This window comes from Ctenopharyngodon idella, chromosome 9 (genome assembly GCF_019924925.1).
Source record: "Ctenopharyngodon idella isolate HZGC_01 chromosome 9, HZGC01, whole genome shotgun sequence".
Taxonomy (NCBI): Eukaryota; Metazoa; Chordata; class Actinopteri; order Cypriniformes; family Xenocyprididae; genus Ctenopharyngodon; species Ctenopharyngodon idella.
The window spans coordinates 22,905,481-22,931,935 of record NC_067228.1 but is presented as its reverse complement, the minus strand read 5'-3'; the positions used below and the strand labels follow the sequence as shown (position 1 = coordinate 22,931,935).

Below are 26,455 nucleotides of genomic sequence, written 5' to 3'. Positions count from 1 at the left end.
TAGCGTGACGTAGCGTGTCATTATTTGATATTGGTGTGTTTTCCCTATAATAAAAGGTTTGGAAAGCTTTCATGTTGCTGTCAGTTAGTTCTGACTTGACACTTCAGCATTTTTAATACTGATCACTACAATGGTGATATGAAGTCTTGCTGATTCTTGTGTTATTCGCCCTGACCAAGCAGAACATGTGCATGGTGTTCAAACTCTTCCTTATAATCATTCGCGCTGTATTTACAATATACCAACACGTGGTGCAAATAAACAACCATCACCCTTTTCTTAAACTTATCATTTTTGCATTACTGTGAATAACAGTTTGTTTTAAACTCAGCTTGTGTAATTCATGGTGTTGATGCCTCCATACGTATTTATTAGCTCTGAGATCATCTGAATCTGAACACTACTTATATCATTTATTTAACTTGATTGTCAACAGTTTGATTGATTTAACTGTCATTTGGAGATTTTTTTCCACCTGTAATAATGATTATTTTGTAATGCAATGAAAGCTTAAATGAAATATCAGAGAAAATATTTTTATGGACAGGGTTTATTAATGTAATGTATTTATATAAGACATCAAGGTGTCAAAATCAGAGTAAGAAAGAATATAGAAATAACTGAAACAGCAGGTTACAGGTTAAAAATGAATATTCTTAGTAATCAATTGATAATCAAATTATATATATATATATATATATATATATATATATATATATATATATATATATATATATATATATATGCAATCTTCACAATCAGCCATTTTACCTTAAACAAAATGTTAAAATGTTAAAAGTAAAGCATTAATTCATTAATAATGTCAGACTTTAGCCTTGTGATGGATCATTTGTTGTTGTAAATTGATTTCATTACACATTACAGTTATACAGTTTATTAATCTTCATTATATCCAAGTCGCTGGGCCCAAATTTCTGTCCAATCTTCACATTCCAGTTCCTTTTTGGTACAATAGTAGGTTCACCGTCCTCAGAGAAGGTATACCTGAAATGACCAAGGATATAATTACATAATTGCAGTTTCTTATATCCCTGAGTTATGATTTCAAATGTTTGTTGACATACTTTCCAAAGTGCATGATAGAGCCGTAGTCATAGGGGGTGTCCAAGTTGTTTGTTTTAAACTTTTCAAAATTCCTCAGCCTGTCTATATTTATGAACAGAAGAATAAGTGAGCAATAAAATGACATATTGACTTTTAAGTATAATATGGGAATATACAAATGCTGCTTTACCTTTCCATATATTGGACCACATGATGGTAACATACTTGTCCCGGTCAGCTCGGGATTGCTCATGCACAAAGCCCAGGGCGTGCATTAACTCATGGACGGTGACCCCTGACCCGGTGCATTCGGGTGTCTGTAGAGAAATGGTTTGTCTACCACCACGTGCCCCCAGATATGACCAGCACCTACAGTATTGATCATCAAAAATGATGAGAATCACTCAGAATAATCATGCAGTATCTAATAAATATAGAAAATATATACCCTGTTTTGGGCTGAATGTCCAGGTAGTCCCTCTGGTGAGTTCTGGGCACGAAGCGCACACAAGTGTCCTGTTCAATGAGTTCCATGCCTTTCTTAATGTTCTTCACATCTGCTTCGCCTGTGCAGAGGAACAATCGAAACCAAATAACAAGATTTACTTAGTTAGCAATTACTGTGGCCAGCTCTCTATATGAAAATTAAAAAGCCTGCTTACTGTACACATGGGAGAGTGAGTATGCAATGTACACATTTCCATTCACAGATTTGGTCCACAGGCAGCTCCTGGCAAAACAGTTCTTCTGACTCCTACCGGATACGGCTATATCTCCTTCTCTAAGGTCGGTGCCATCCACCGAAAAGACGCCTACAGCAGAAGAATAAAGATTCTTTATTGGCATATATGGTTCCATGAAGAACTTTTAACATCCATGGAACTTTTCCATTGCACAAAATGATCTGTATAGTAGAAAAAAGGCTCTTTAGTTCTTCTGTAACCAAAAATTGTTCTTCTATGGCATCACTGTGAACTTTTTATTTTTAAGAGATATTATTATACAGTAAAACAGAAGCTAGAACATTCACATCTTCATAGACTTACACTGCAAAAGCTTTACCTTGATAGTCATTTACATCAATGATCTTGTCCATTGCAGTTTGAGTGTTTTCTTCCATATCATCTGGGAAAGAGATAAAATGTAATGTAGCCTAACTGTTCAAAAATGTAATTGATTTTTAATGAATAATGATAATTAATATAATACAGTTTACCAGAATAGCTTCTCCTTTGTCTTCTTGCTCCAAAATTCGAGTGAGAGGAAATCTGAAGAATAAATGCAAAATATGTGGATTTGATTAATAAAAACAACACAACACATACACTGACTCATAGTTACCTGAGCAGGCAGGGATAAACATGGTCCTGCTAAGAAGAAGAAGAGGATGATAACCATTGTGTACTCCATGAGTGCACTGAGGTTTGCTGTCTAGGTTCATGCTGCCTACCATTTAAGTACTCTTCACCAGCTTCCTGTTACATAATGTGTACTTTCAGTGGCCACCCAAATGTTTGTTTTTCTTCTTTACGCTGTTTTTAATCGTCACATTCTGTTACACACACTTAACTACTATTTTCATTGTATAATTTAGGTGTTTTTATTTATTTCGCCATCACATAAAACTTTGCCGCCCGAACAGGGACTTGAACCCTGGACCCTCAGATTAAAAGTCTGATGCTCTACCGACTGAGCTATCCGGGCTACGGAATGTCCGCTTTCAGACGGAGATGACAAGAGTTCAGTGCAATGCTTTTCACATTCTTTGAATTTAATATCGGTCTCGTAAAAATATCACGATTTTTTTTTCAATTGAACAGAAAAACACATAGAATCCAAAATAAACTCCAGCTACGTGGAGTCATTTGCGTGTATATTGTATTTCACAGTCGCTTTGAACGTGACTGATCATCCAATCAGATTTTACTCTGGAATTACCAGTTTAATTGCAGTCTGAAAATGTAGAGATGTAGGTGTGGTTCAAAACCCATTAAAATCGGTATGTGTGCAAGAATACGTTTTGCTTTGCTGTAATGGAGACCCCACGAAATTCTTCAAACATCATCTTTCAAGACAACACAGAAATACAGGCGAGATTCGTGGCCACGTGTGTTTATCCACAGTAGTTAGTACGAATGCTACACACTTCATATGCGTTTGAGTGACTCACTTTTTGTTTTTTTGCTGTCAGGATTTGTTAAAACAAATCGAGGATGCCAAGACTGAACTACAGCTTACTAAAGACGAGGTGGAGCAAGTAAACAAAGTTGTTAACAAATGGTAATTAATACTTATATTATACCATCATTATCTGTCTCAAATGAAGACTCATGAGTTATTTATGACCTAAACATAGTAGGAAAATCATAGGATGCCATCATTTTATCGTCTAATACCTTACAGAACAACTTGGTCTATTTAAAAGTTAATAATATATTATCATTTATGAAGTAATTATTTAGCTACATGTATCAGGGTTTGAGGCACCCTTTCTATTGCAGACATGAAGCAGCTCCTATTAATATTACTTTAGCAGAGAGGAGATGGACCGAAGGATGATGATGATGGTGCAGATGGACGAAGGCCTCTGGAATTCACTGCTTGAACTGGACGCTCTCATGCAGGAGAAGAAAAGTCTTGCCGGTCAGTTAGAAGAACTCACTTTGTCTAGGTATGACCATCTAGTCACACTGCTGATCTACCAGCCGCCTCTGTATTTCTATTGTTCAGTTTGATCCTTCTAAAGGATATGTTGTGTTATGGATTAGTTTTTGATCTAATAAGAATCTGGTTAAAGACCTTGTCCATAGATACATTTGATTCTTCAAAGCCAGTGTGTTACAGCACCGTGGAGTCGAAACAAGCTCTTCTGAGAAGTTTGCGGGAGGAGGAAGGCAGCCTGCTGGAGCAGGAGCGTAATCTGAAGCTCAAACATGAGCAGCTGAGGAAAGCACTGGCGGAAGCTTCTTCAAACATAGAGGAAGGTACAGCTTGTCATAATCTTTAGCCAGAGTCTTGGAGTTTGCAGGTACTGAACTGGCAGAATAATGTGTTGTTAATATTTAACTGATCTCAAGTTCTAGTTTCACAGGGTGAAAATCTAGATAAACCAGGGATATCCAGCCAGAGTAAGTCTACTGAAAAGCCAGTGAGAAAAAGAAGAGCACGGAAGTGAACACAACATCAAAAAAAGCAACATTTATTTTTTATATTTGCTAAAATTAGGCTGTAATAAACATGTAAAACTATAGTGACTTTTTCCATCATGTATTTTGTTATTTCTAACTTCTTTTGTTATTTCTGTTATTTCTAAGAATTTTAAGCATAGTTAAAATGTTCATCGGAGGTCATTGCTGAAAAGAAGTGTAATGATTCATGATTCAAAAGATTGTCCTCTGGCAATGATCAATTCAAACAGATGTGTTGAAGTTTTCAAATTTAGCCTGGAGACACCTTCAGAAAGACAGTTCAAAGAAAAAATAAAATGTTAAAATGAATGTGAAACAGAAGTTGTGATAGTCTTTTCTTTTCTATTGTGATGTATATCTGAGTGAAACGGCTTCTGGCACTAGAAAATATGTAGGGTGGGATAGATTTTGTCCATCAGGAATTGATTGGATGGTTGTGGTTTGCTATTGCTGTGATGTAATGTGGGTGACAGGTTGTCCCGCCCTCATGACAGTAAACTTTATGTCATATCTTCAGAGAAGAGATACAAGAGGGAGGGGAAGTTATTTTGATTAAAGATTATGAGGGCACAAATACAATAAAAAATAATGTGCATGATAAATCATTTATAATAAATACTGCAGTATTGAATAAAAATGGTCAATTTTGATTTCATGGAAAGCAATCTGTCATCATTTACTCATGCTCATGTTGTTCCAAACTGGTATGACTTTCTTCTGTGGAACTTTTATTTTTGTAAAACTTTGGGAAAGTTTTTTTTTTTTTTTTGTCCGAAAAACCATATGCAAATACATATGAAAAATGAATCGAGCATGATACACAAAAAAATTAAAACAAATAAATATTTTACAGATTCAATAATTTCTTTTGGAAAATAATTCACATTATTTTTCTCTGTTTAGTTATTTAACAGTTTTTTGCATGAAAATATATTGCTACCGTAATATTTTAAGAAAACTGATACAATCACAAGGATGCACTGAGTTGAACTTCTTAGTGGACGTTCGCGCTCTAGTTTTATGACGCTTGTCGGCCACCGTAGAGCACAAACACGTAAGTAATGTAATATGATTCATGTCAGCTTATTCGGACTGAATATATAAAGTCACGTCGTAAGGGACTCATGTTTTTGCCAAAAAGGTAAATAAATACATTCACTTTGATCCCATTTATAGTAAATTTAGCTGAATTTTAGAGACAGCAGCGCAGTGTTATCTTTCTCCTACAGCAAGTGTTGAATCAGGCTTTACTCTGGTAGAGAAGCAGCTGTCAAATTGAGAGAAAACATGGACATTGCTTTGGTTTTATCAGCAGTGCCGATTCTTCGGATGTTTAGTGTAATGACTAAAGGTCACTCACAATATTTGTTCTGTCGTTTCCCAAACTCTCTCTCTCTTGCTGTCAGCACGTGCCATCTTTCTTCCTATTTTACTCGTGTATTTAGGTGATGGTGGTTTATTTTGTCGAGTGAAACATGGCATCCCCGGAGCTGCGGAGTGTGTTTTCGCTGTGTGCTGATCAGACACTGACCGCAGGTTTGAGAGAGGTGTCTGGGCTGTTGGGTGATCCCGAACCTCCCCAGCCCTCTGCTACAGCGTCCAGTGAGGGTAAGAGAATCAGACTGCTCTAATGAGATCACATAGGCTGCTGATCAAGTGTTTATATATTCCATACACTTCATAATACTAACAGATGTTGGAGCAAGGAAGACAGTATCTGCCGGAGAGGTGTCAGACAGGATGTTCTGCTTGGCCTGTCAGTGTCGTTTTGAGAGTCGTGAGGAGCAGGTAAAAAGCCAATCCTTATGAGTGATTGAAAGGTTAGTTCACTCCAGAATTAAAATTTCCTGATAATTTACGCACCCCCATGTCATCCAAGACGTCTTTCTTTCTTCAGGCGAAAAGAAATTAATGTTTTTGAGGAAAACATTCCATGTTTTTTTCTCCATATAATGGACTTCAACGGGGACCAATGGGTTGAAGGTCCAAATTGCAGTTTCAGTGCAGCTTCAAACGGCTCTACACGATCCCAGCTGAGGAATAAGGGTCTTATCTAGCGAGGTGATTGGTCATTTTCTTTAAAAAAAAAGAAAAAAAAAAGTATATACTTTTAACCACAAATGCTCATCCACGACTTCGCATTACGTAGTTAAGTTGGAAAAGCTATTGACTATGTAATGCGTGAAGTCGTGGACGCGCATCGCAGAGCTAGTGCAAGACTAGCATTTGTGGTTTAAAAAGTTTTTTTTTTTTTTTTTTTTTTTTAGAAAATGACAGATCGTTTTGCTAGATAAGACACTCATTCCTCGTCAAGGATCATGTAGGACCCTTTGAAGCTGCATTGAAACTGCAATTTGGACCTTCAACCCATTGGTCCCCGTTGAAGTCCACTATATGGAAAAAATTCATCTTATTTTCTTTAGACAGAAGCGAGAAAGACATAAACATCTTAGATGACATGGGGGTGAGTAAATTATCAGGAAATTTTAATTCTGGAGTGAACTAATCCTTTACACTGCTGATGCGATCAGTTTAGGATTGTAGTAAAAAAAAAAAGTGTTAAAGGTCTGTGAATCATTAGTTTCTTGTAAAAAAAAACAAAAACAAAAAAACTTTGTTTTGTAGATAATTTCAGCTTTAGGTGTGCCGTTTACTGCTGTATAAGATTATGGAAAAACTCCCATAGGGTCCCATTCCATATTTATTTTTTTTTTTTTTTTTACTTCCATAGGGTCTTAATTAAATAGGTATATGCCATGAACCAAACCAACCAGCTATGAGCTGAATCACAACATTAAAAACTTTGATTTTAAGCAAGAAAGTATTTGAAAATAGGACAAAAAGACAAAGGTATATACTATGTACTTAATGGCTTTAATCAGTGAAAGAGCTACAATCCCATGAAGCATTGTGAATGAAATAATCGGATTAAGAACAATGGATAAATATATAAATAAACTATTGATTATTTATGTATATATGTTTAGACATCCATTTAAATACTGAATTGCATTCATGCATATATTTCCTCCTCCCATTTTTTTTTTTTTTTATTTTTTTGTCTTCAATGGAGCATAAAAATAAATATTAAGCATAGTGTTGATTTTGCGGTTTTCCATACAGGGAAAATGAATAGTGACCAAAAAGCACTGTAAAGTACCATTAATGTAATCCAAACTACTACTGTGCTATATTCCAAGCCTTTTAAAGGCATATGATAGCTTTGCGTGAGGGATAGAAAGACATTCAATATGTATGTTAATGCAGTCCCAATCTTTGATCAGATGGAGCATTACAAACTTGACTGGCACCGCTTCAACCTGAGACAGAGGCTGGAAGGAAAATCAGCGGTCACAGTTGAGGAGTTTGAAAAGAAGACTGGGACAGGTAGATTCATGAGTGCTCATAAGACCCCAATTCTTTTATGTCATCCAGTTGCATAAGTGTAATCTTCCCGTTTTCCTGTTTATCAACAGGTGATATTTCAAGCATTTCGGGTTCAGACTCAGACAGTGAGGATGAGGATCTTGGAGATGAAGTAGCCCCTGAGGAGAAAGACAGTGCTCAGGACACAAATCAGGTCACCATGTCGACTTTCCACCAAAATAGTCTTTCAAAACATGCAGGGACAGTACCTGTCACTGTATCGCTGTGTTCTGCAAGGCAAGAGAGTGAGTAAATGTAGTCGTCATTTTTTGAGATTTGTTAGTCCATGCCAGATCCTTTGTTAAGAAGAATACCCACTCAGTGATGGGGTGAATTTCTTTCTTTTTTGGGCATGTTTGCCTTTTTTGTTTAGGGCTGTTGAGTAGAAACAGATAGTGATAGGAGAGAGGAGAAAAATGAAAATCAATAGGGTCATTCCGTGTCAAATGAACCAAATTTCAGAAACTTCCCTGGCTACAATTTTTGATTTTGTTAATATTTTTTCTGAAAAAGACACATAAATAAAGAAAGAACCATAAATAGTGATGAAAGCCAAAATATTAAATGCCATGGATGAATATTTACTAAGTATTTTACTTTTGTAGAGGGGGTCAAAATGAACAATTTTCACCTGAGATTTTGAGCCAAATTACAGGCTTTAGAAAGATGGCAGCATCATGTTTTAATTTTACACAGAGATTGGTAGGTCTATTAATAAAATCTGTTGACTTTAGCAATCCATGTTTTTTTTTTTTTTTTTTTTAAATGGTGACAGTTCAAAAATGGGAATAAGCACATTTCATACACCAAGAGTGTGAGTATAAACACAATTGAGGCTGTAAAACCGGACCAGTCAGTAGGAGTTTACCTCTTTGATGTGATATTTATTGTCCCCAACAACCTTTGTTGTCCCATTTAGCCACCTGAAAAGTAAAAGCTTTAAAAATTATCGAGTGTGATATTATTGATGTATTTTATGTCATAGGATAAAGTGTGAAAATATCTTAAGCTTGTGTTAACCACAGAGCTTATTTCAGGCATTTAACCAAAAAACAAAAACAAAACAAAAAAACACTGACTTCAGGACAATGGAAGGGAAAGTTAAAAAATGCTAACACATTTCCAGGTTTTAGGACCAAGTTGCAGCACTATTCTTTCTGTCTCATCTAATTCTGTTATCATATTCATACTCAGGACAACGAAGAAGACTTGGTTTCCTCTTTACTGAAAATAGCAAACAACACTATTTGGGTCATTCTGATGACTGGTGGTGGACACTTTGCTGGAGCGGTTTTTAAGGGGTCAGTCAAAGTTCTAAAGTTCTTCTATGAGCACAAATATTTCAAAGTTTATTAATCCCAAATTGATTTGTGTAATGTATAGAAAAGAGATTCTGCAGCATAAGACGTTCCATCGGTACACAGTGAGAGCAAAGCGAGGGACTTCGCAGGGACTGAGGGACTCTCAGAACCGCAGCCACGTTCCTAAATCTGCAGGAGCAGCCCTGAGGCGTTACAATGAGGCAGCGCTGCACAAGGTACGAATCCACTGAGTTCATTAATATAAATGTCCATTTTGATTTTACACCCTTTGTTATATATAAAAGCTTGAATAACACCAACTAGGATAGAATTTATGAGTCTGGAATCGTTATAGAGTGCAACAGTTGGGTTCTGGAGGTAAAAACTTCATTAATTTTTTTCATAGGGAAATTGATTTTAAACAATAACTTAAAAAGATGGCCCTACTGTGAGATACGACATTGTTAGTCGATGGTGTTTGCTTCTGTTGAAGCTGTCAGCCTGCATTATTTCAACTTATTTTTAAAATACTTGTTTAACAGCAGAAATTGTGGTGAAAAACTACATTACCCATGATGCTGTACAGAAAATTCCACCAATCAGAGTCGCCACAATCAAAACCTGCTAAGAGAGCTCTTTAGCTCCGCCCACTACCATAAAGCACTGCGAATGATGTAATTGAGTCAGTCTCCATATGCTCTCAAAATACTTAAATATTTGTATATATGTACACATTTTGCAATAAACTTAAAATATATTGTTTTTATATATATTATACATTTTTTTCAAATAAGTAGTTTTATGTTTCTCCATAGTTTTTTATTTGTTTGTGCTGTTCACAACACCTCATGGGATTGTAGTTCTTTCCCTCACTAAAGCCGTCATGTACACAGTCTTGTACATTTGTAAATTTACGATTTTCATACTTTTTTTTTTTTTTTACTTCAAATAAAAGTTTGTAATGTTATTATTTACCTCATAGCAGGTTGGTTTGGTTAATGTCTTTAAAGTCTTTAACAAAGACTTTTATTTTAAATCCCTATGGAAAAATAAATGAAAAAAAAACTTCCAGAACCAGCACCACTAAAAAAGAAGGTGGACACTGTTGCACTCTATTGATGTATATGCCCCATTTTAACCAGGATATTCATGATCTTCTGGAAAGCTGGTCTGAGTATTTGAAGGAGACAAGTGCCATCTTTCTGCGAGCACCAAGTTACAACAAGACCATGTTTTTTGGAGGCCGTAATGCACCACTGGACAAAAAAGATCAGAGAGTCCGTGTACTTCCTTTTGCCACACGTAGAGCAACATTTAGTGAAGTTCAGCGAGTCTTTGATCTGCTCTCAACTCTACATGTTTATCGTACGTTGAGATTTACCACTGTTTAATATATTTTCTATACAATCTTTTAATGTCTTTCTTTTAAAATGAACGCCTGTTAAATTTCAGAAAAAGACTCAGAAATCTCCAGTATTCTCAGTCCATCGAAGAGAGTGTTGAAGAAGAAAACTCCTAAACCTGTTAGTGATCCAATCCCAAACACTAATGGTGCGTCTGAACACTTGAATGTGTCTTAAATGCCGTGTTTCTGAAAAAAATGCACTTATTTAAGGACTCTTTTGTGGACAGTGCCTGCAGAGGAAGAAAAGGGTGAAGTAGAAAGTTCAGGGAACGAAGACTCGGGAACGCTAGAGATGGTGGAGGTGACACTGGGAACTCTGCACCTCAGAGAACATGAGGTACAGCTTAATAAGAAGAAAAGGAGGAAACGGAAAGAGAAAAGAGAAGGTAAAGACCTTTGCAGAATGAAAGTAAAATGTTTTTACTTTAGTAAAGATAGAAAAGTTTATGTACATCATTGTCTTTTTTTTTCTTTTTCTTTTGACTTTAGACTCATGCAACAGAGACACAACTGAAGAAAAGGCAGATGATGAAACTGTGGAAGAAGGTGAACTGGAAGGTGAACTGGAAGGTGAAGGCAACTGTAAAGAAACTCAGAAGAAGTCAAAGAGCAGGAGGAAACCCAAAGGCAAAAAACATCAGCCAGAAGAAGGTAAGACACTGATATTGGAGCCGAAAGCCAACCCGCAGTTGCCTCAAGCCTTTATGCCACAGAAACATGGCCATTTTAATCCTGAGGGTCAGAAGTTTGGGGGCAGAAAGTAATTAATACTTTTATTTAGCAAGGATGCTTTAAATTGTTCAAAAGTGACTGTAAAGACATTTTATAATGTTACAAAAGATTTCTATTTTAAATAAATGTTCTATTGAACTTTGTATTCATCAAAGATTACTAAAAAAAAATCATGGTTTCCACAAAAATATTAAGCAGCACAACTGTTTTTAACATTGATAACAATAAAAATATATTATATTAAATTAAATTGTAATTATTTTTATGTATTTACAATATTAATGTTTTTATTTTATTTTTATCAAATAAATGCAGCCTTGGTAAGCAATTTCTCAAAAACATTTAAAAACTCTTACTGACCCAAATATTTTGAACGGTGATGTAAAACTAGATTTTGGTGTATAAACATGACTGGCATTATAATATAAAATGGCTCCTTTAAGTTGAGAATTGCCTGCCATCACAGTATTCCTCCTGTCTTTTCAGATGAACTGGATGAGTCTTGGGAATACAGTTTGAGGGACGCTCTCTACACTGCCTGTAAAACAGGGGACATCCAATCATTGCGCTCCCTCCTGCAACTACCAGAGGACCAGGAAGAGGAAAAGGATGGAGGAGAGAGGAAAACTGAAGAGAATCCTACCTCAAGGGTTTCATGTCTTCTCAACAAGCCCATAGACTCAGCAGGCTTTACTTTGCTGCACGTGGCATCTGCAGCCGGACAGAAATCAGTCATCAAACTGTTAATGGATGCAGGGAGTGATCCTGCTAACAAGTACGCACATTCAGGATCACTATAATAATCGATTAGCAGCAATATAAATGGATTGCTTGAATACGTTTTCATGAGGCCAGATGGGTCATTCAATTCTAAACAGAATCTCTTTTTCAGGGATAAGAAAGGACAGACTCCATATGTTGTTGCTCCTGAAAAAGATACCCGAAATACATTCAGAAAATACATGGCCGAACACCCTCACAAGTATGACTACACTAAAGCACAGGTAGACAAATTTATATTGTTTTGATGACTAGCAGCACAAACAAAAACTTGATTATAAATAAATAAATAAATAAAACTTTTGTATTAATTTAAGGCACAAGGCCACCAATGAAAACTATTCTGTTTTTCAATTCAAACAAATTGAAACAATTGAAACAATTTTTTTTTTTTTTTTTACTAAAATTGAAGATACAAATGTTTGTCATTACATTGTTTTTTTTTCCGGACTAGTGGTCTCAGACCACTGTATACAAAGGTTTATTAAATAAAATTATTAAAATAAAAAATTCAACACCTTTGTATATACAGCTGCCTTGTCTTTGCAACCCAAAGTAATAAATCCGTCACTCATTGCTGTATATTCTTTGCTTTAATGTGTTTAAGGTTCCTGGACCACTGACTGAAGAAATTGAGTCCAAAAAGGCAGAGAAGAAGAAAGCCCAAAAAGCAGCACGGAAACAGAGAGAGAAAGAGCAAAAAGAAGAGAAACTTAAGAAACAGCAAGAGGAGGAGGAAAAGAGGAGATTCACAGCTCTTAGTGACAGAGAGAAGGTGACTGCTTTCTTTCTTCCTCTTGCTGTTGCTCTTTGTTATGTGGGTGATCTTGTCGTTGGCTGATTGTGTCATATTTCTGATGTCACACAGCGAGCTCTTGCTGCAGAGAGGAGATTGGCTGAACATATGGCCACAACTGGAGTAACACTCACCACCATTAGGTATTATCTTCTTATCATGTAATCTCTCTATGGAGAAATAACTGTGTCCTTTATGCAAGTCATGATTAAAGGAAAAGTTTACCCTAAAATCAAAGTTTTGTTATCATTAATGTTTTGATAGGAGATGCTTTCAGTGTGGAGAGTCGTTGTTGGGGAAGATTCCTTTTGAATATCTGGACTACTCTTTCTGTACACCTCGTTGTGTCCAAGCCCACCGCAAAGCCAATGCTGCTGCCCGGCCCTGACCTCTCACATCCTACCACACCGCATTAGAAGAAGGGAAGGAGTAGTGTCATATTGTGGCCATATTTCATCTCACATTTTATGGGAGTTAATTGAATTTTACAGTACACATATCATGGAACTAATAGTTGTCTTTGAAAATCACCAGAATTCGACAGAAGGATTACCTTAAAATGGATGAGAATGATCAATAAATCATAAATGGGCAAAATATTTAAGTAAACCGTGTCTAGTTTCTGTAATTTAACATTAACTCTGATATTGTTTTACTTCTCGACTCACTCAGGACACAGACCAACCACTGTGAATCAAAAAAGTTCTATCTTCATTTATACTTGAAATGAGATATCATAGTTCATTCAGAACTGTAAAGTCAAATCATGGTGTGTTTTGTTTGAAAAATGCAAAAATACTGGGGAATCACAAAAGGATATGTTGTTAAATTTATACTTCCACTTGGATTGGCAGCTGCAGCAGTTTTAGAGTTTAAAAATACAGTTTCTTGCTTGAATCCAGTTTTGAAATCATTCTTTTGGTGTATTATTGTTTACAAACCAGTGATTTGTGATAAAACAAAACAAAAGGTATATGATTAACACCACAGAATGCTAGTCATTTAAATTAAGACAGGGACATCACTGTGTTTTTTTTTTTTTTTTTTTTCTCCTTTACTTATTTTATTGTTAATTTATTTCTGAGTGGCTAGAATGCTTTTATCTTGTTCAAAATATTTTACATAATGCCTGGCGCACAAAAAAGCTGAATATAGTGTTGTGATTCTGAGATTTATATCATCTTCTTTTGAAGCAGATTAAAGGATTAGTTCACTTTTAAATAAACTTTTGCTGATAATTTACTCACCCCCATGTCATCCAAGATGTCCATGTCTTTCTTTCTTCAGTCGAAAAAAAAATTAAGGGTTTTGATGAAAACATTCCAGGATTTTTCTCCATATAATGGACTTAAATGGACATTGGACACCAAACGGGGTCCAAGGTCCAAATGACAGTTTCAGTGCAGCTTCAAAGGGCTTTAAACGATACCAGACGATGAATAAGGGTCTTATCTAGCGAAACGATCGGTCATTTTCGATTTTTTTTTTTTTTTTTTAATGTATATGCTTTATATAAACAAACGTTCGCCTTCTAAGTGCCTCCGCCAAAACCGCATTTCTGTATTCTCCAAAAAGCTTACGCTGTATGTCCTACGCCTTCCCTATTCAACTTACGGAAAAAATGTAACTGGCGCTGCGTTCGTTCCGTAAGTTGAATAGGGAAGGCGTAGGACATACAGCGTAAGCTTTTTGGAGAATACAGAAATGCGGTTTTGGCGGAGGCACTTAGAAGGCGAACGTTTGTTTATATAAAGCATATACAGTTGTATTTTTTTCGAAAATGACTTATCGTTTTGCTAGATAAGATCCTTATTCATCGTCTGGTATCGTTTAAAGCCCTTTGAAGCTGCACTGAAACTGTCATTTGGACCTTGAACCGTTTGGTGTCCAATGTCCATTGAAGTCCATTATATGGAGAAAAATCCTGGAATGTTTTCATCAAAAACCTTAATTTTTTTCGACTGAAGAAAGAAAGACATGGACATCTTGGATGACATGGGGGTGAGTAAATTAACAGCAAAAGTTTATTTAAAAGTGAACTAATCCTTTAACTTTAATGCACATCAAGGATTCTTATATTTGTCAAAATTCACTAAAATTCACTTCTGCACTTTAGTGTGGAAAAACTTAGCATTTTTACCAGCAAATCAACTGACCAGTAAATTGGCCAAATGTGGCAAATATTACAGTGTATTATCATGTATTATGTATAATAATTTCTCTGTAATACTTTATAGATTTGAGCAGAGATGATGCAGATAACTGGTTTATCACATAACAGCAAGAGGATTTTGAAAGGCACTGCTAGAGTATGTTGTTATGTCTTCTGCCCAGTGTTGTCCAGCTGAGGTCGGTCCATAAACAGGATTCTGTTGTGTGATGGAGCTCTTTCCAGCTCCAGCACTGTGATGTTGTTTGGCTGAGTGGCACTAAGAAAAGGTCCGGGGACATACAGCGTCTGCTGGGGGCCCCTCTGCGGCCAATACCTTCCCAAGTTCACCCCATTTACCCACACCTGACCCTGAGAGAGAAGAACAGAATTACACAAAACTGGTCCAGTCTAAAACAATAACAAATACTAGATATTCTTTATTATATGAATAATGTGCCTGACCTTAGTCCATCCATTAAGTTTTACAAAAGTGTCCCATGCTAGGCCTGTAGGCTTCAAGGTTCCAGAGTAGATCATTGGTCCGTCTTCTGCTTCCATCCCTGACCCTGAGGGAGCCGACTGCAGCCAGCCATTGGCTACTGCGGTGTCAATGTCCAGTGGGTAGATTGACCAATCAGTGAGCACGTCATTTCCCAAAATGAGGTTACCCAAGAGACCCTGAAAAATAGAGAGGAAGTAGACATGATGTATAATTTTTAATTTCCTTTATTCATTCTAAATGGAATTTTCCCAGATGGTTTAAGGAATATTAGCAAATCCTGAACAATGTTATATTTAGTATAACTTACCTTATTATCATTGATATAACTGCCAAAATGAACCCTGCCCATGTTCTCCACGAGTATGTCCAACTGATCCCCTTGACATCCCGTAACATTTATCACCAGTGCAGTGTCCCTCTCCATAATCCCTTGGTACACCTGCTCATAGACAAACTTAGTTTCAATCAAGATTTTCCAAATCCATGGTTAATATAATGGTTAAAGGAACACTCCACTTTTTTTGAAAATACGCTCATTTTCCAACTCCCCTAGAGTTAAACAGTTGAGTTTTACCGTTTTCGAATCCATTCAGCCGATCTCCGGGTCTGGCGGTACCACTTTTAGCATAGCTTAGCATAGTTCATTGAATCTGATTAGACCGTTAGCATCTCGTTAAAAAATGACCAAAGAGTTTCAATATTTTTCCTATTTAAAACTTTACTCTTCTGTAGTTACATCGTGTACTAAGTCAGACGGAAAATTAAAAGTTGCGATTTTCTAGGCCAATATGACTAGGAACTATACTGTCATTCCGGCGTAATAACCAAGGAACATTGCTGCCATACCATGGGTGCAGCAGCCGCAATGATATTACGCAGCGTCTCTCACAAATGTCTCCATGGTTGCAAGGCACGCTCCCTGTGCAAGCAGGGGGTCACAGGCGCTGCGTAATATCATTGCGGCTGCTGCACCCATGGTATGGCAGCAATGTTCCTTGGTTATTGATATGATGTTGCATATGAAAATAAACATACTTTGGTTATATTAGATGTGTATTTTGTCTTATTTAACCGTAATCATGTTAGTTGCAGTGTTGCATCTTGCACACTTCATACCTGCAAACATCTGTATACAAACCACACTTGGGACTTATTAAACTATAATATTAATAACGCCGAAGGCTCATCTCATTTTCACTGTTTTAATTTCATTTCAACCTTTTTATTCTTAGTACTGGGGAAATGCGCAATGACTGGGTATGGGTATATTTCCCTCTGCACTTTTTGTAAGTGATGTATCAACGTTCCTTTATTTGCTATGCTGTACACGATGCATTTTGAACTTCCTTCAGATTTAAATCTCACTCAAAATGGCGGAATACCCTGTGAAGCACAGCGTTTAAAGGGATAGTTCACCCAAAAATGAAAATTACCCCATGATTTACTCACCCTCAAGCCATCCTAGGTGTGAATGATCTTCTTTTAGACAAACACAATTGGAGATATATTTAAAAATATCCTTAGTCCTCCAAGGTTTATAATGGTTGTGAATGGGTGGCCACATTTTGAAGACAAAAGGATATCTACAGATATGAACAAGTTAAATTTAAGACTTTTTAAGACCTTTTTAATACCACCTTACATGAAATTTAAGACCAAACATGCGATGAAAAGACACACACACACACACACACACATATATATACATACATACATAATATATCAGGCATGTGATCAGCTAGAGATAAAAAAAAAAAAAAAAGCAGGAAAATCTGACTGCATTTTCTACAAACGGTGCAGTTTGCCTAGTAGACATTTACCGGCACCGGCCTCAGCCACCAAGAGAATTCATCTTTCTCGAGCCATTTATCATTAAATTTGCGCTTACCTATTACAGCTACCTGCTACCTCAATTCTCTCTGATGATGCAACGCAATAACTACCGCAAGAAAAAAAAAATCTTCTGTCCAATGATCAGTCAGTCATTGGGTCTGTCAGACTATAGAAATTTTTGCGGTAATGCGACGAAAAATATTTAAGACCTATCGAATCTGAATTTAAGACATTTTAAGACTTTAAGGCCTTTTATTAGGAAAAATATATTTCAGACTTTTTAAGGACCCGCGGACACCCTGAAGTATTCTTATTTAAAACTTTATAAAGTAAAATAACGAACTTTCGGCACGTACGCATTAACTCCGTACGCATTTGACGTACATCCAAAAAGCGTTAACTTCCGTGATGAAGTACACAATGCCATGGTGTTCTACACTACCCCATGATGTACTGCACTATGTCCTACGCTACAACGCATAGTACGTCATGTCATTGTGCACTACTTAACCCCCTGGAGTCATATGGATTCATTTTTTTATGGATGGATGCATTTTTTTTTTTGTCTTCAAAATGTGGCCACCCATTCACAACCATTATAAACCTCGGACGACTAAGGATATTTTTAAATATATCTCCAAATGTGTTGATAGAAAGAAGATAGTCATGTACACCTAGGATGGCTTGAGGGTGAGTAAATCATAGGATAATTTTCATTTTTGGAAGAACTATCCCTTTAACTCCACTTTTAGACACATACTCGCAAACTTCCCTAAGCACTCCCCCTCGGGAATCACTGTCGCCATTTGAAGTGTGTTCAACTTCGTCAAGTGGACAAGAGAAGTTTATTTGGACAGCATGTCTACTTATATGTACACTTCTGGTAGATCCACAGACCACAATGCAACACGATTGTGACATTACAACAGCAACTTGTAGTGCTCGCACTTAATTTACCCACATTAATCAAGGGCTTAGTGCGTTCCATTTAAACCCATTGCAAGGGTTCCCCCAGTAGTGAGCACTTGTGCAATGTAAGCAATGACATACATCCGAGCAAACAAGTTGGAGGGAAGCAAGCGTGGGAAGGGCATAAAGTATACTTAAATGCAGCCACTGTCGAATGGAACGCACCTAGTAATTTAAATGGCTCATCTTCATCGCAATAGCCTTTGACTTTATACTGACACCTACTGGCCTGGATGCATTAAGTTTATTTATTATTAACTGCTACTGCTCTACACTAAAGATGTTTGTCTTTTCTTCCTTTTTGTTTGGTTTTTCTCTCTCATACTAAACATAGTCTTGGATGGAGGTGTTTTGTGCCATGGGGGCTTGTCATATGATTTCAACATGATTCCCCATGTTCCCCGTTCTATTTAGAATAAAGTCTTCATCTCATGTGAGTGTACATTGTTTTAAACATTTTTAAAATGATTATTGCTTTCTTCAAGTGTACAAATTTGTACTCTAGGACATAAAAAACTGAGTGCACCTTTAAACTGCAAACGGTGGTTTTTGGTAATACACACTGTTGTAGTGTCTGACTAACCACAGCGAGAACAAAACATTGCGTTAGCGTGACCCAAACAAGTGGTCTGCTCACCCCATTCACAGAGACGTATGCACGATCATGGATGCCATTGAGGGGCGAGATGAGAGGGGTCGGCTCAGGAACATTCCGTGGCCAGTGTCGTTCGGTAAAGCATAAAGCCATAGTACTGCACACAGTTGACATAACACAAGCTCAGACCAGCTTTTACACTTATCCAAGACCAACCTCCAAAGCCCATACCATATATCCACATCTATAGCTATTTATATGAAAATACAACATTGGCCTTTATTGGTTGGCTAAACTCAATAACATAAAACATTATGAATTATAATTACATTCATGGACTGTATTAAGTTCTTTTAAATATCCTACTTGTTTAATCTCCTCAAATGTCAAAGGATATTTAGATCGTACAGGACCTTGAGGTGACAGCGTATCTAACAAGCTGCTAATGTTGCCAACCTAGGAAAGAACAAATGACTTTTATGGGCAAGAAATCATGCAAATTAATAAAGTTTTGCAATGTGAAATATTCAAACCTTCTGAAGTGTAACAAAGCCATAAGCGAGCTTTGGGGTGGCTGGTGGCATGGGACCAACTGGAATATCACGAAACTGAAAACAAACACATATTATTACTACATATCAATTGACATCTGTTTTGTTACTCAAAAGATGCTAGTTACAAATACTAGCTAGTATGGGTAAGCAGTATCAACAAAATTTGATATCACAGTAACCATTTTTTGCTGGAAATAGAAAAAAATCAGAAACATAAAATGTTTATATATTAATTAACTATGATGTAATATTTCAGATGATCCAGTGAACAAATGTATGATCACCTCATTTGATTATTTTCTCTTTTATTTAGAATGTAAATTCTTTGTCACTCTTACATGTGAATAACATACAAAAGTCCTTTCTACTGTCGCAAAGTATACACTACCAGTTTAGGGACAATAATTTTTGTGTGTGTGTGTGTGTAAAAGAAATTAATACTTTTATTCAGCAAAGATGCATTAAAAGTGACATTAAATTCTTAAGTTAAAAAAAAATCTATTTAAAATAAATGTTGTTTTTAACTTTCTATTAATCAAAGAATCCTGAAAAAATGTATCAGTTTCCACATTAAGCAGCACAACTGTTTTCAACAATGATAATACAAGAAATGTTTCTTAAACACCAAATCAGTATATTAGAATGATTTCTGAAGAATCATGCGACTGAAAACTGAAAGAAAAAGAAAACAGTTATTTTAAATTGTAATATTTCAATCTGAATTTTTGATCACTTGGTGAGCATAACAGACTTTCAAAAACATTAAAAAAAAAGTACTGACCCCAAACTTTTGAACGGTAATATATACAGTCATACCTTCCAGCCCTACCAACTATTTTTTCCCCTGTAAATCAGATACTGTCATACAAGTATAGATGTACATTCCGAATGTATTATATTTTGTACGTTCTTACATTCTTAATGACATCTCTGATGGCAAGCAGTTTGTCAGTTGGGTCTCCGGCCTCTGATAAAGGTGCATTGTAATCATAACTGGTCACCACAGACCGAAACCTGGTATCATGGTCCGCTCCTATGAGTGATAACATTACAGTTGCACATTAAGATGACTGCATTACCAAATATTGTCATGGATATGAGAACAGGTGCACTGAGATAGCATTATACCATTCCAGTAGCCAAAGTTCGTTCCTCCCTCAAACATGTACCTGTGATTAGAAGAAAACCTTTTATTAGTTTATTCATTTTGAATTTAAGTACAAAGACAAACAAACTAATGGCTTTACACTCATTATTCTATAGAAAATGTTACTTACATGTTCACACTGGCACCCATGGACAACATCTCTCCCAGCATTTTGCTCACTTTGTCAGTGTCCACAGAAGCATGTTTGTCACCCCAGTGATCCAACCAGCCTGTGTAGAACTCAGAATTCACCTGAAATCATGACACATGAATTCCTGCCACAACTTACAGCTCAAAAAAATAGAAAAATAAACAATCAATACATGAATGTTTTCTAAAACATCTTACTTACCAGCGGGCCTTTAGGCTCGAACCTCCTTTGACGGGCGAAGGCTGTAGTGATATTGGTGTCTGAAGGGGAAAAATGTTACAGTGTGAATAGCATCACAAGGACTTTGTGTGACTTTTCACATCCAAGCTTGAGCATTTACTATATTTTTAAGGCTATAAATTTTAGAGAGGTAGAGATCAAGCAATATATATATATATATATATATATATTTTTTTTTTTAAATAGTCGGATACTGATTATTTGATGTTTAAGTGTACATAGCTGATATGAAGAAACTTTTAAATGATTTAAACGTTTATTTGAAAGATTATTTTAGTTGTATTTTTTACACAATAATGAAAAATCATTAGACATAACATCATATGTATTATGCATGCTATAATAATATTTAATAATAATATTTCATTTTATATTTATATTTAATAATACTATTTAATTATTATTCATTTAATAATATTAGTAGTATTAATAATGATAATTGTTTAATTTAATTATATTTATTTATAAATAAATGTATATAGTGTATTTTATTTATTAAATTACAATTTTTGATCTATAATTTAAATTATAAAGTTTTTTGCAATCTAAATATTTGCCAATTTATTGTCGTCTTTGGTTTGTGAATAAATGAACGAATTGCTGTTATGTAAAAGTCGAGTAATTTTTGTAAACAACAACATTATCTGAATAAGTTAGTCATTGTGTAACGACTCAGAAGAGTATTGATCCATTTGCAGTTTATTCAACAACAAGGGCAATACAGGAATCATAAACCAAGTAACAGGCAGAGGGTCGAGGCAGGCGGCAGACAGGGTAAACTGGAACAGGCAAAGAGGTCGAGGCAGGCGGCAGGCAGGAATAAACAATAACAGGCAGTCAAGTAGGCAGGCAGCAAGAATCACAGTCCAGAATAACAGTCCAATCGATAACGGGCAAACAAACAGGAAAGACCGCTCAGAAATGATAACCGTGGCTGATCAAGACTTCGCACGGAGCTGTGTGAGAATGGGTGTTTTATAGTGCATGGGTAATGAGGTGATTGGCGGCAGGTGCGAGCGTGATCAGTCCCAGGTATGTGGGCGTATGGGAATTGTAGTCCAATAGAACCTAATACTCGGGAGAGGGCTCCCTCTGGCGGCCCAGGAGATCTGGTGCAGAGGACCCAATCGTGACACATTGGTAACTGGTTAATTTTTTTTTTATCTTATCAAATTAATTTATAATGAATTTTAGAACTGCAATTTTTGTTTATGGCATTAAACTGGATATGCATTAGTGACAAGGGCTAAAATCTAGTTAAAATGTCTTAAAAATAGTGCAGAGGTCAGTACAATTTAGACAGAACTGTCCTCACTTCTGCCTTACCTGTGCCAAAGTCTATAGTGGCATACAGACCCTCAAGTGTGCCACAGTTCATCTCTTTATCCGTGTTCCCATCTGTAGTAAAGAGAATGACGTCCTCCCCCAGGAATACACGGAACAGAGTGTGAAGATGCCGCATGTAGTTATAATCACAAGCGAAGTAGCTGCCATATTCATTCTCAACCTGATAAAGGAGTAAACATGCAACATTCAACCGCCATACTTGTCTATACACTGTAAAGCACTGTTTACATGTCAACACCCAACATAAGTACAGTATACAGGCTCTCGGTCCTACAAAACATGAGCATCAGTCACTGTAAGAAGTTCTTTGTTATTATGCGCAATTGCTTACTCAGTAAATAAATATTATTGTAATCTTTTCTTTGGGTGGAGCAGCATAGTAGTTAAATATCTCAGCTGGTTACAAAATATTTGTTGGTTCTAACCCAGCTATCAACATTGTGTCCTTGAGAACGTCATGCCAGGTTCATCCAGGGAGACTGACCCCTTAATTTGGAGACTATACTGTACCTTGCATTGGACAAATGTGCCTTATAATGCTTGTATACTTGCTTAATAAATGCTAGCTTTACATTGTACCTGCACACTGATGATATTTCCTCCATTCTGATAAAGCCACGGTCTCATCTTAGTGAGCAGCATAGCCAACCAGTCACTCGCTGCCTTTAAATACTCTGAAAGAGACAAACACTACCATTAAAGACAGGCCTGACCCTATGTGAAGTCATGTCTCATGCAGAAGGAGCATATACCTGTGTCAGCTGAACGAAGGATAATGTTTGGCTTTTGTAGCAACCAGGCAGGCAAACCACCCTATCAGACAAATAAGAACCCACAATTTATAACTCACAAAATAACAATCACACAGCTGTCTTTTGTGTTCTGACCAGAACTAATTATTATTAGTATAATAAATCAAATCCTTGCACCATTTTCCAAGTCTTCATAATAATACATCAATGGTTCTCAACTAGGGGTCCGGGTTCACCTTGGGGCCTCAGCAAACATCCAAGGGGGCGCCCAAGGATATTTCTTTTTTTAATTCACAGTCTTAACAACTGTTTTTTTTTTTTTTTTTGGAAAACCTGGATAAATGAGGTAGCCTAATTTTGAGTGATTTCTAGACCAAGAAAAGTCATGTAAAATAACAAAAAAATACTTAAGACTCCATTTTATTGGGTAAAAACTACTAAAAACTAGCAAGTAAAAAGTATTTAAAAAAAAAAAAAAACTCTTATTCTCCTCATTCAGAAAATCAAAGACAATTGAAAAAGTCATTGAGCCCATAACAAATATCGTTGAGGACATTAGGCCTTGGAGTTCATTGGTTGAGAAGCACTGACTTTTGCCAAGGAGTAGTCGACAATAGTTGCAGAAGGTTTTAGCCAGATTTTTGGCAGTCTGAGTTGACAGATTTCACAGAAATTTCTAGTGTATGATGGGCACAGAGTCTGATTTTTTTAGCTTTAGACTAAGATTCCATTCAGTCAGAGAAGATCAAACATGTTTGATATTTTGAGCCGATTTTAAAACACATACGCTGCGTCCGAAATAGAACACTTCCCTACTATATAGTATACGAAAAGCAGAGTAGTATGTCCTAACATATAATAGAAAAACTTGTGTAGTGTATTCCATACTTTAAGCAATACAATAGATTTGTAGAGGAAAAAAGATGTTTTATCAAAACTTAAAAGTGCTTTTCTAATAACACCTTTTCTGATTTAATTTTTAGTCTTTTTCTCCCACAAAACTATTGTGTGACTTCAAGAGACTCAGAATATAGTGCACAAGCCTATAAACTACTTTTATAATGTCATTTTTGGAGCTGGACAGCCCCTGGTCACCATTCACTTTCATTGTACAGAAGGAGCAGCATGAACATTCTGCTAAACGTCTCATTCTGTGTTCTATGGGAGAAAGAAAGCCATATAGGTTTGGAACGTTATGTAGGTGAGTACAAGAAAATATCATTTTTGGATGAACTATTCCCTTAAAAACATACTTCCTGAGAAGTCATATTCTCATAATCACACTCAGAGACACATGACACCATCCCCCTATTGTGATATAAACATCACATTTCAAAACCATTCAAATTTAGCAACATAAGGAAATAACCGTCACCATTTCCCATTCTGCACAGATGTACGGCCCTGGTCGCAGGATGACTAACAGCCCTGTCTGATTGGCCAAGTTCAAGAAGTACTCAAGATCTCGGTCTCCTGCAAAGTTGAACAAACCCTGCACAGTCTCATGGAAGTTCCATGGCACATACCTGCATGAAAGCATTTAAAAGATTTTTGGCAAGATGTTTAACATAAGTATGTACTTAATGTTTGCACTGCTGCACTATTCCACATACACCTGAATAGCGTTTAGTCCAGTCATGTACATCTTGAGCAACCTGTCCTTCCAATATTGCCGAGGGATGCGGGAGTAGTGGATGCTTCCTGAAATGTACTGAAATGGTTTTCCATCCTTTTGGAAGCAGTTGTTCTTGTAGTCAATGGAAAATGAGCATGAATCTGCCTTAAAACAGAAAAGTCATGTAGTAAAAAATGTGGAGGGTGTTTGTAGTTGGAATAATCCACTTGACTCACAAACATATTTAAAAATATTATAAACAGTATATGATGGATTGCATTCACAATCAACATGATTTAAAAAAAAAAAACCAAAAAACAACAACACTATAAATTACTATATAAAATTATAATTACTCATCCAGACCTAAAAATCATAATTTTAAAATTTCCCTGATATTTTTCAGGTTTCTATGATCGGTGGAACCCTGTCACATGAATTTGGCTCTTATGTCTAAAATACACGTCAGGATCTCTTCATAGGCTAATGAAAACGAATTGATCACAGTGTGTAAAGGTGATAGATGTGTACTTTGAATCAGGTACTTACCAACACAAAAAATATTGGCAACATGCACAGACTTATTAAAACGAAAGTTATTTGTGACTTCATCTCTAAATCAAACTAATAAGTTTGGCATTATGATTCCAGCGCGTGATTGTAACGTATCAGGAAATAATATTACAACTGCTCAAACTTTTCCGTTCTGTCATTTTTGCATAAAGCGGTCCACTTTCACTCTACAATAGATTTGCAGCGTTTCTTCTCTTTGAACATGACGGTCATGTGATTGTATTCTGTTTAGTCATAATCTGGGTCCTAAAGTCCGCCTGATCAGGTCTGAACCATATGTCTGAACGTTATTTTTAGCGATTCAATTTTTTTTAATACGGTAAGTGAAGTGTAAAAATGCACAACTGTAACAAAGCAGCCTACAGTAGCTCAATGAACAATACTTGGTGTAAGAGTTGTTTATTATGATCCTATTTAAAATAAATTATTTATTGAAATAATAATAATGATTATTTATTGAAATAATTTATTTAACCTATATTATCATATTTTGTTGCACCCCTTTTCACAAGTGGTGCTCGCTGCAGAGCCAACTGAGTATGAGGTCTCTGCGGAACAAACGTTTCTGTATTTGTGGGTGTTTTCAAACTGGTGGGTGTTTATATATCATGCAATGAACATGATCCCCTTCACCCGACCCCACCCCTAAACCCTGCTCTCAAAAACGCCCCTCTGTTTATGGACTCGCCCACTGATCATTACTGTCCTGCAGAGCCTGTGCTTGAGCCAAATGACCTCCAGCTCCACCTCTCTGGAGCTCAAGGGTGGACCTTAACCTGTTTAATGGGTGAGAGATAGGGTTAGGGTGTGGTTGGGGGATGCAGCTCCACCAATCATGCCCACAGTAGGTCGAGAGAGGGGGAGTTGGAGCTCCAAAGAGGGGGAGCTAGAGGTTATACTCCACCCATGGCTGCCAAGAACAGACCAGCCTGACCAAGCTGGGACAGTTTAGTTATTCTAGGGTTAGGGCCCACTGGTCTTAGCAAAATTCCAACTAGGTTTCTTACAGTGGTGTAAAGTATTTGAGTACTTATGTAATTAGGTACTTAAGTATCTTTTTGGCTTCTTTGTAGTTTTACTGAGTATCAAAGATAGCAACTTAGCTATTCTACTATTCTACTTCAAAACATTTGTTATGATTAATGAAATTACTCGTTACTAGACATGTGCCGATATTCGGTAATGCGATATATCACGATAATGAAAATGCACGATATTGTTATCGTGGGCACTTCAAAATACCATAAATAATAATTTATTACCAATTATTTACATTTTTATAATGCATTTAAGAATACTTTCCATCAACCGTATAAAATGCACAACACCGCT

General features: G+C 36.4%; 3 protein-coding genes, 1 long non-coding RNA gene and 1 other non-coding gene across 6 annotated transcripts; 2 read left to right on the top strand and 3 right to left on the bottom strand.

The window, feature by feature from the left end:
* Positions 1-534: 534 nt before the first annotated feature.
* On the bottom strand, positions 535-2,749 carry LOC127519342 (hatching enzyme 1.2). The gene is made up of 8 exons (XM_051906984.1): positions 2,407-2,749; positions 2,282-2,333; positions 2,128-2,190; positions 1,728-1,877; positions 1,514-1,631; positions 1,256-1,434; positions 1,086-1,167; positions 535-1,005 (listed from the first exon to the last, which is right to left on the bottom strand). Exons 1-8 carry the CDS (start codon positions 2,473-2,475, stop codon positions 873-875), a joined length of 846 nt encoding a protein of 281 aa, XP_051762944.1. The 5' UTR covers positions 2,476-2,749; the 3' UTR covers positions 535-872.
* On the bottom strand, positions 2,697-2,769 carry trnak-uuu (transfer RNA lysine (anticodon UUU)). The gene has a single exon. It is a non-coding gene; the product is annotated as a tRNA-Lys (tRNA).
* A 167-nt stretch (positions 2,770-2,936) lies between these two features.
* On the top strand, positions 2,937-4,616 carry LOC127519344 (uncharacterized). Of its 2 annotated transcripts, none has more exons than XR_007931789.1 (5): positions 2,937-3,172; positions 3,257-3,345; positions 3,599-3,736; positions 3,910-4,049; positions 4,143-4,616. It is a non-coding gene; the product is annotated as an uncharacterized LOC127519344 (long non-coding RNA). The 2 variants fall into 2 exon arrangements; XR_007931788.1 differs by having other exon boundaries at positions 2,945-3,172; positions 4,149-4,611.
* An 834-nt stretch (positions 4,617-5,450) lies between these two features.
* On the top strand, positions 5,451-13,302 carry ankzf1 (ankyrin repeat and zinc finger peptidyl tRNA hydrolase 1). Its single transcript, XM_051904625.1, is given in 16 exon segments — positions 5,451-5,861; positions 5,947-6,041; positions 7,538-7,640; positions 7,730-7,833; positions 7,835-7,924; positions 8,874-8,980; positions 9,063-9,216; positions 10,123-10,345; positions 10,433-10,531; positions 10,613-10,771; positions 10,875-11,036; positions 11,604-11,892; positions 12,010-12,121; positions 12,505-12,672; positions 12,766-12,836; positions 12,958-13,302. Coding segments are annotated over 16 exon segments (2,193 nt in total). The 5' UTR covers positions 5,451-5,728; the 3' UTR covers positions 13,082-13,302.
* Positions 13,303-14,684: 1,382 nt separating this feature from the next.
* glb1l (galactosidase, beta 1-like) lies at positions 14,685-25,339 on the bottom strand. Its single transcript, XM_051904628.1, is given in 17 exon segments — positions 14,685-15,214; positions 15,308-15,523; positions 15,655-15,786; positions 18,787-18,852; positions 18,854-18,901; positions 19,111-19,200; positions 19,278-19,352; positions 20,213-20,331; positions 20,427-20,467; positions 20,576-20,697; positions 20,798-20,856; positions 22,163-22,343; positions 22,763-22,857; positions 22,936-22,996; positions 24,311-24,461; positions 24,549-24,715; positions 25,100-25,339. Coding segments are annotated over 17 exon segments (1,890 nt in total). The 5' UTR covers positions 25,163-25,339; the 3' UTR covers positions 14,685-15,010.
* Positions 25,340-26,455: the final 1,116 nt, after the last annotated feature.

Excerpts from the sequence above, each read along its gene's own strand:
- LOC127519342 (XM_051906984.1), bottom strand. The coding sequence starts at position 2,475 with ATGGAGTACACAATGGTTATCATCCTCTTCTTCTTCTTAGCAGGACCA. Across the intron at positions 2,191-2,281 it reads ACAAAGGAGAAGCTATTCTG|ATGATATGGAAGAAAACACT; the intron begins GTAAACTGTATT and ends TCTCTTTCCCAG. Across the intron at positions 1,435-1,513 it reads GACATTCAGCCCAAAACAGG|GTGCTGGTCATATCTGGGGG; the intron begins GTATATATTTTC and ends TCAATACTGTAG.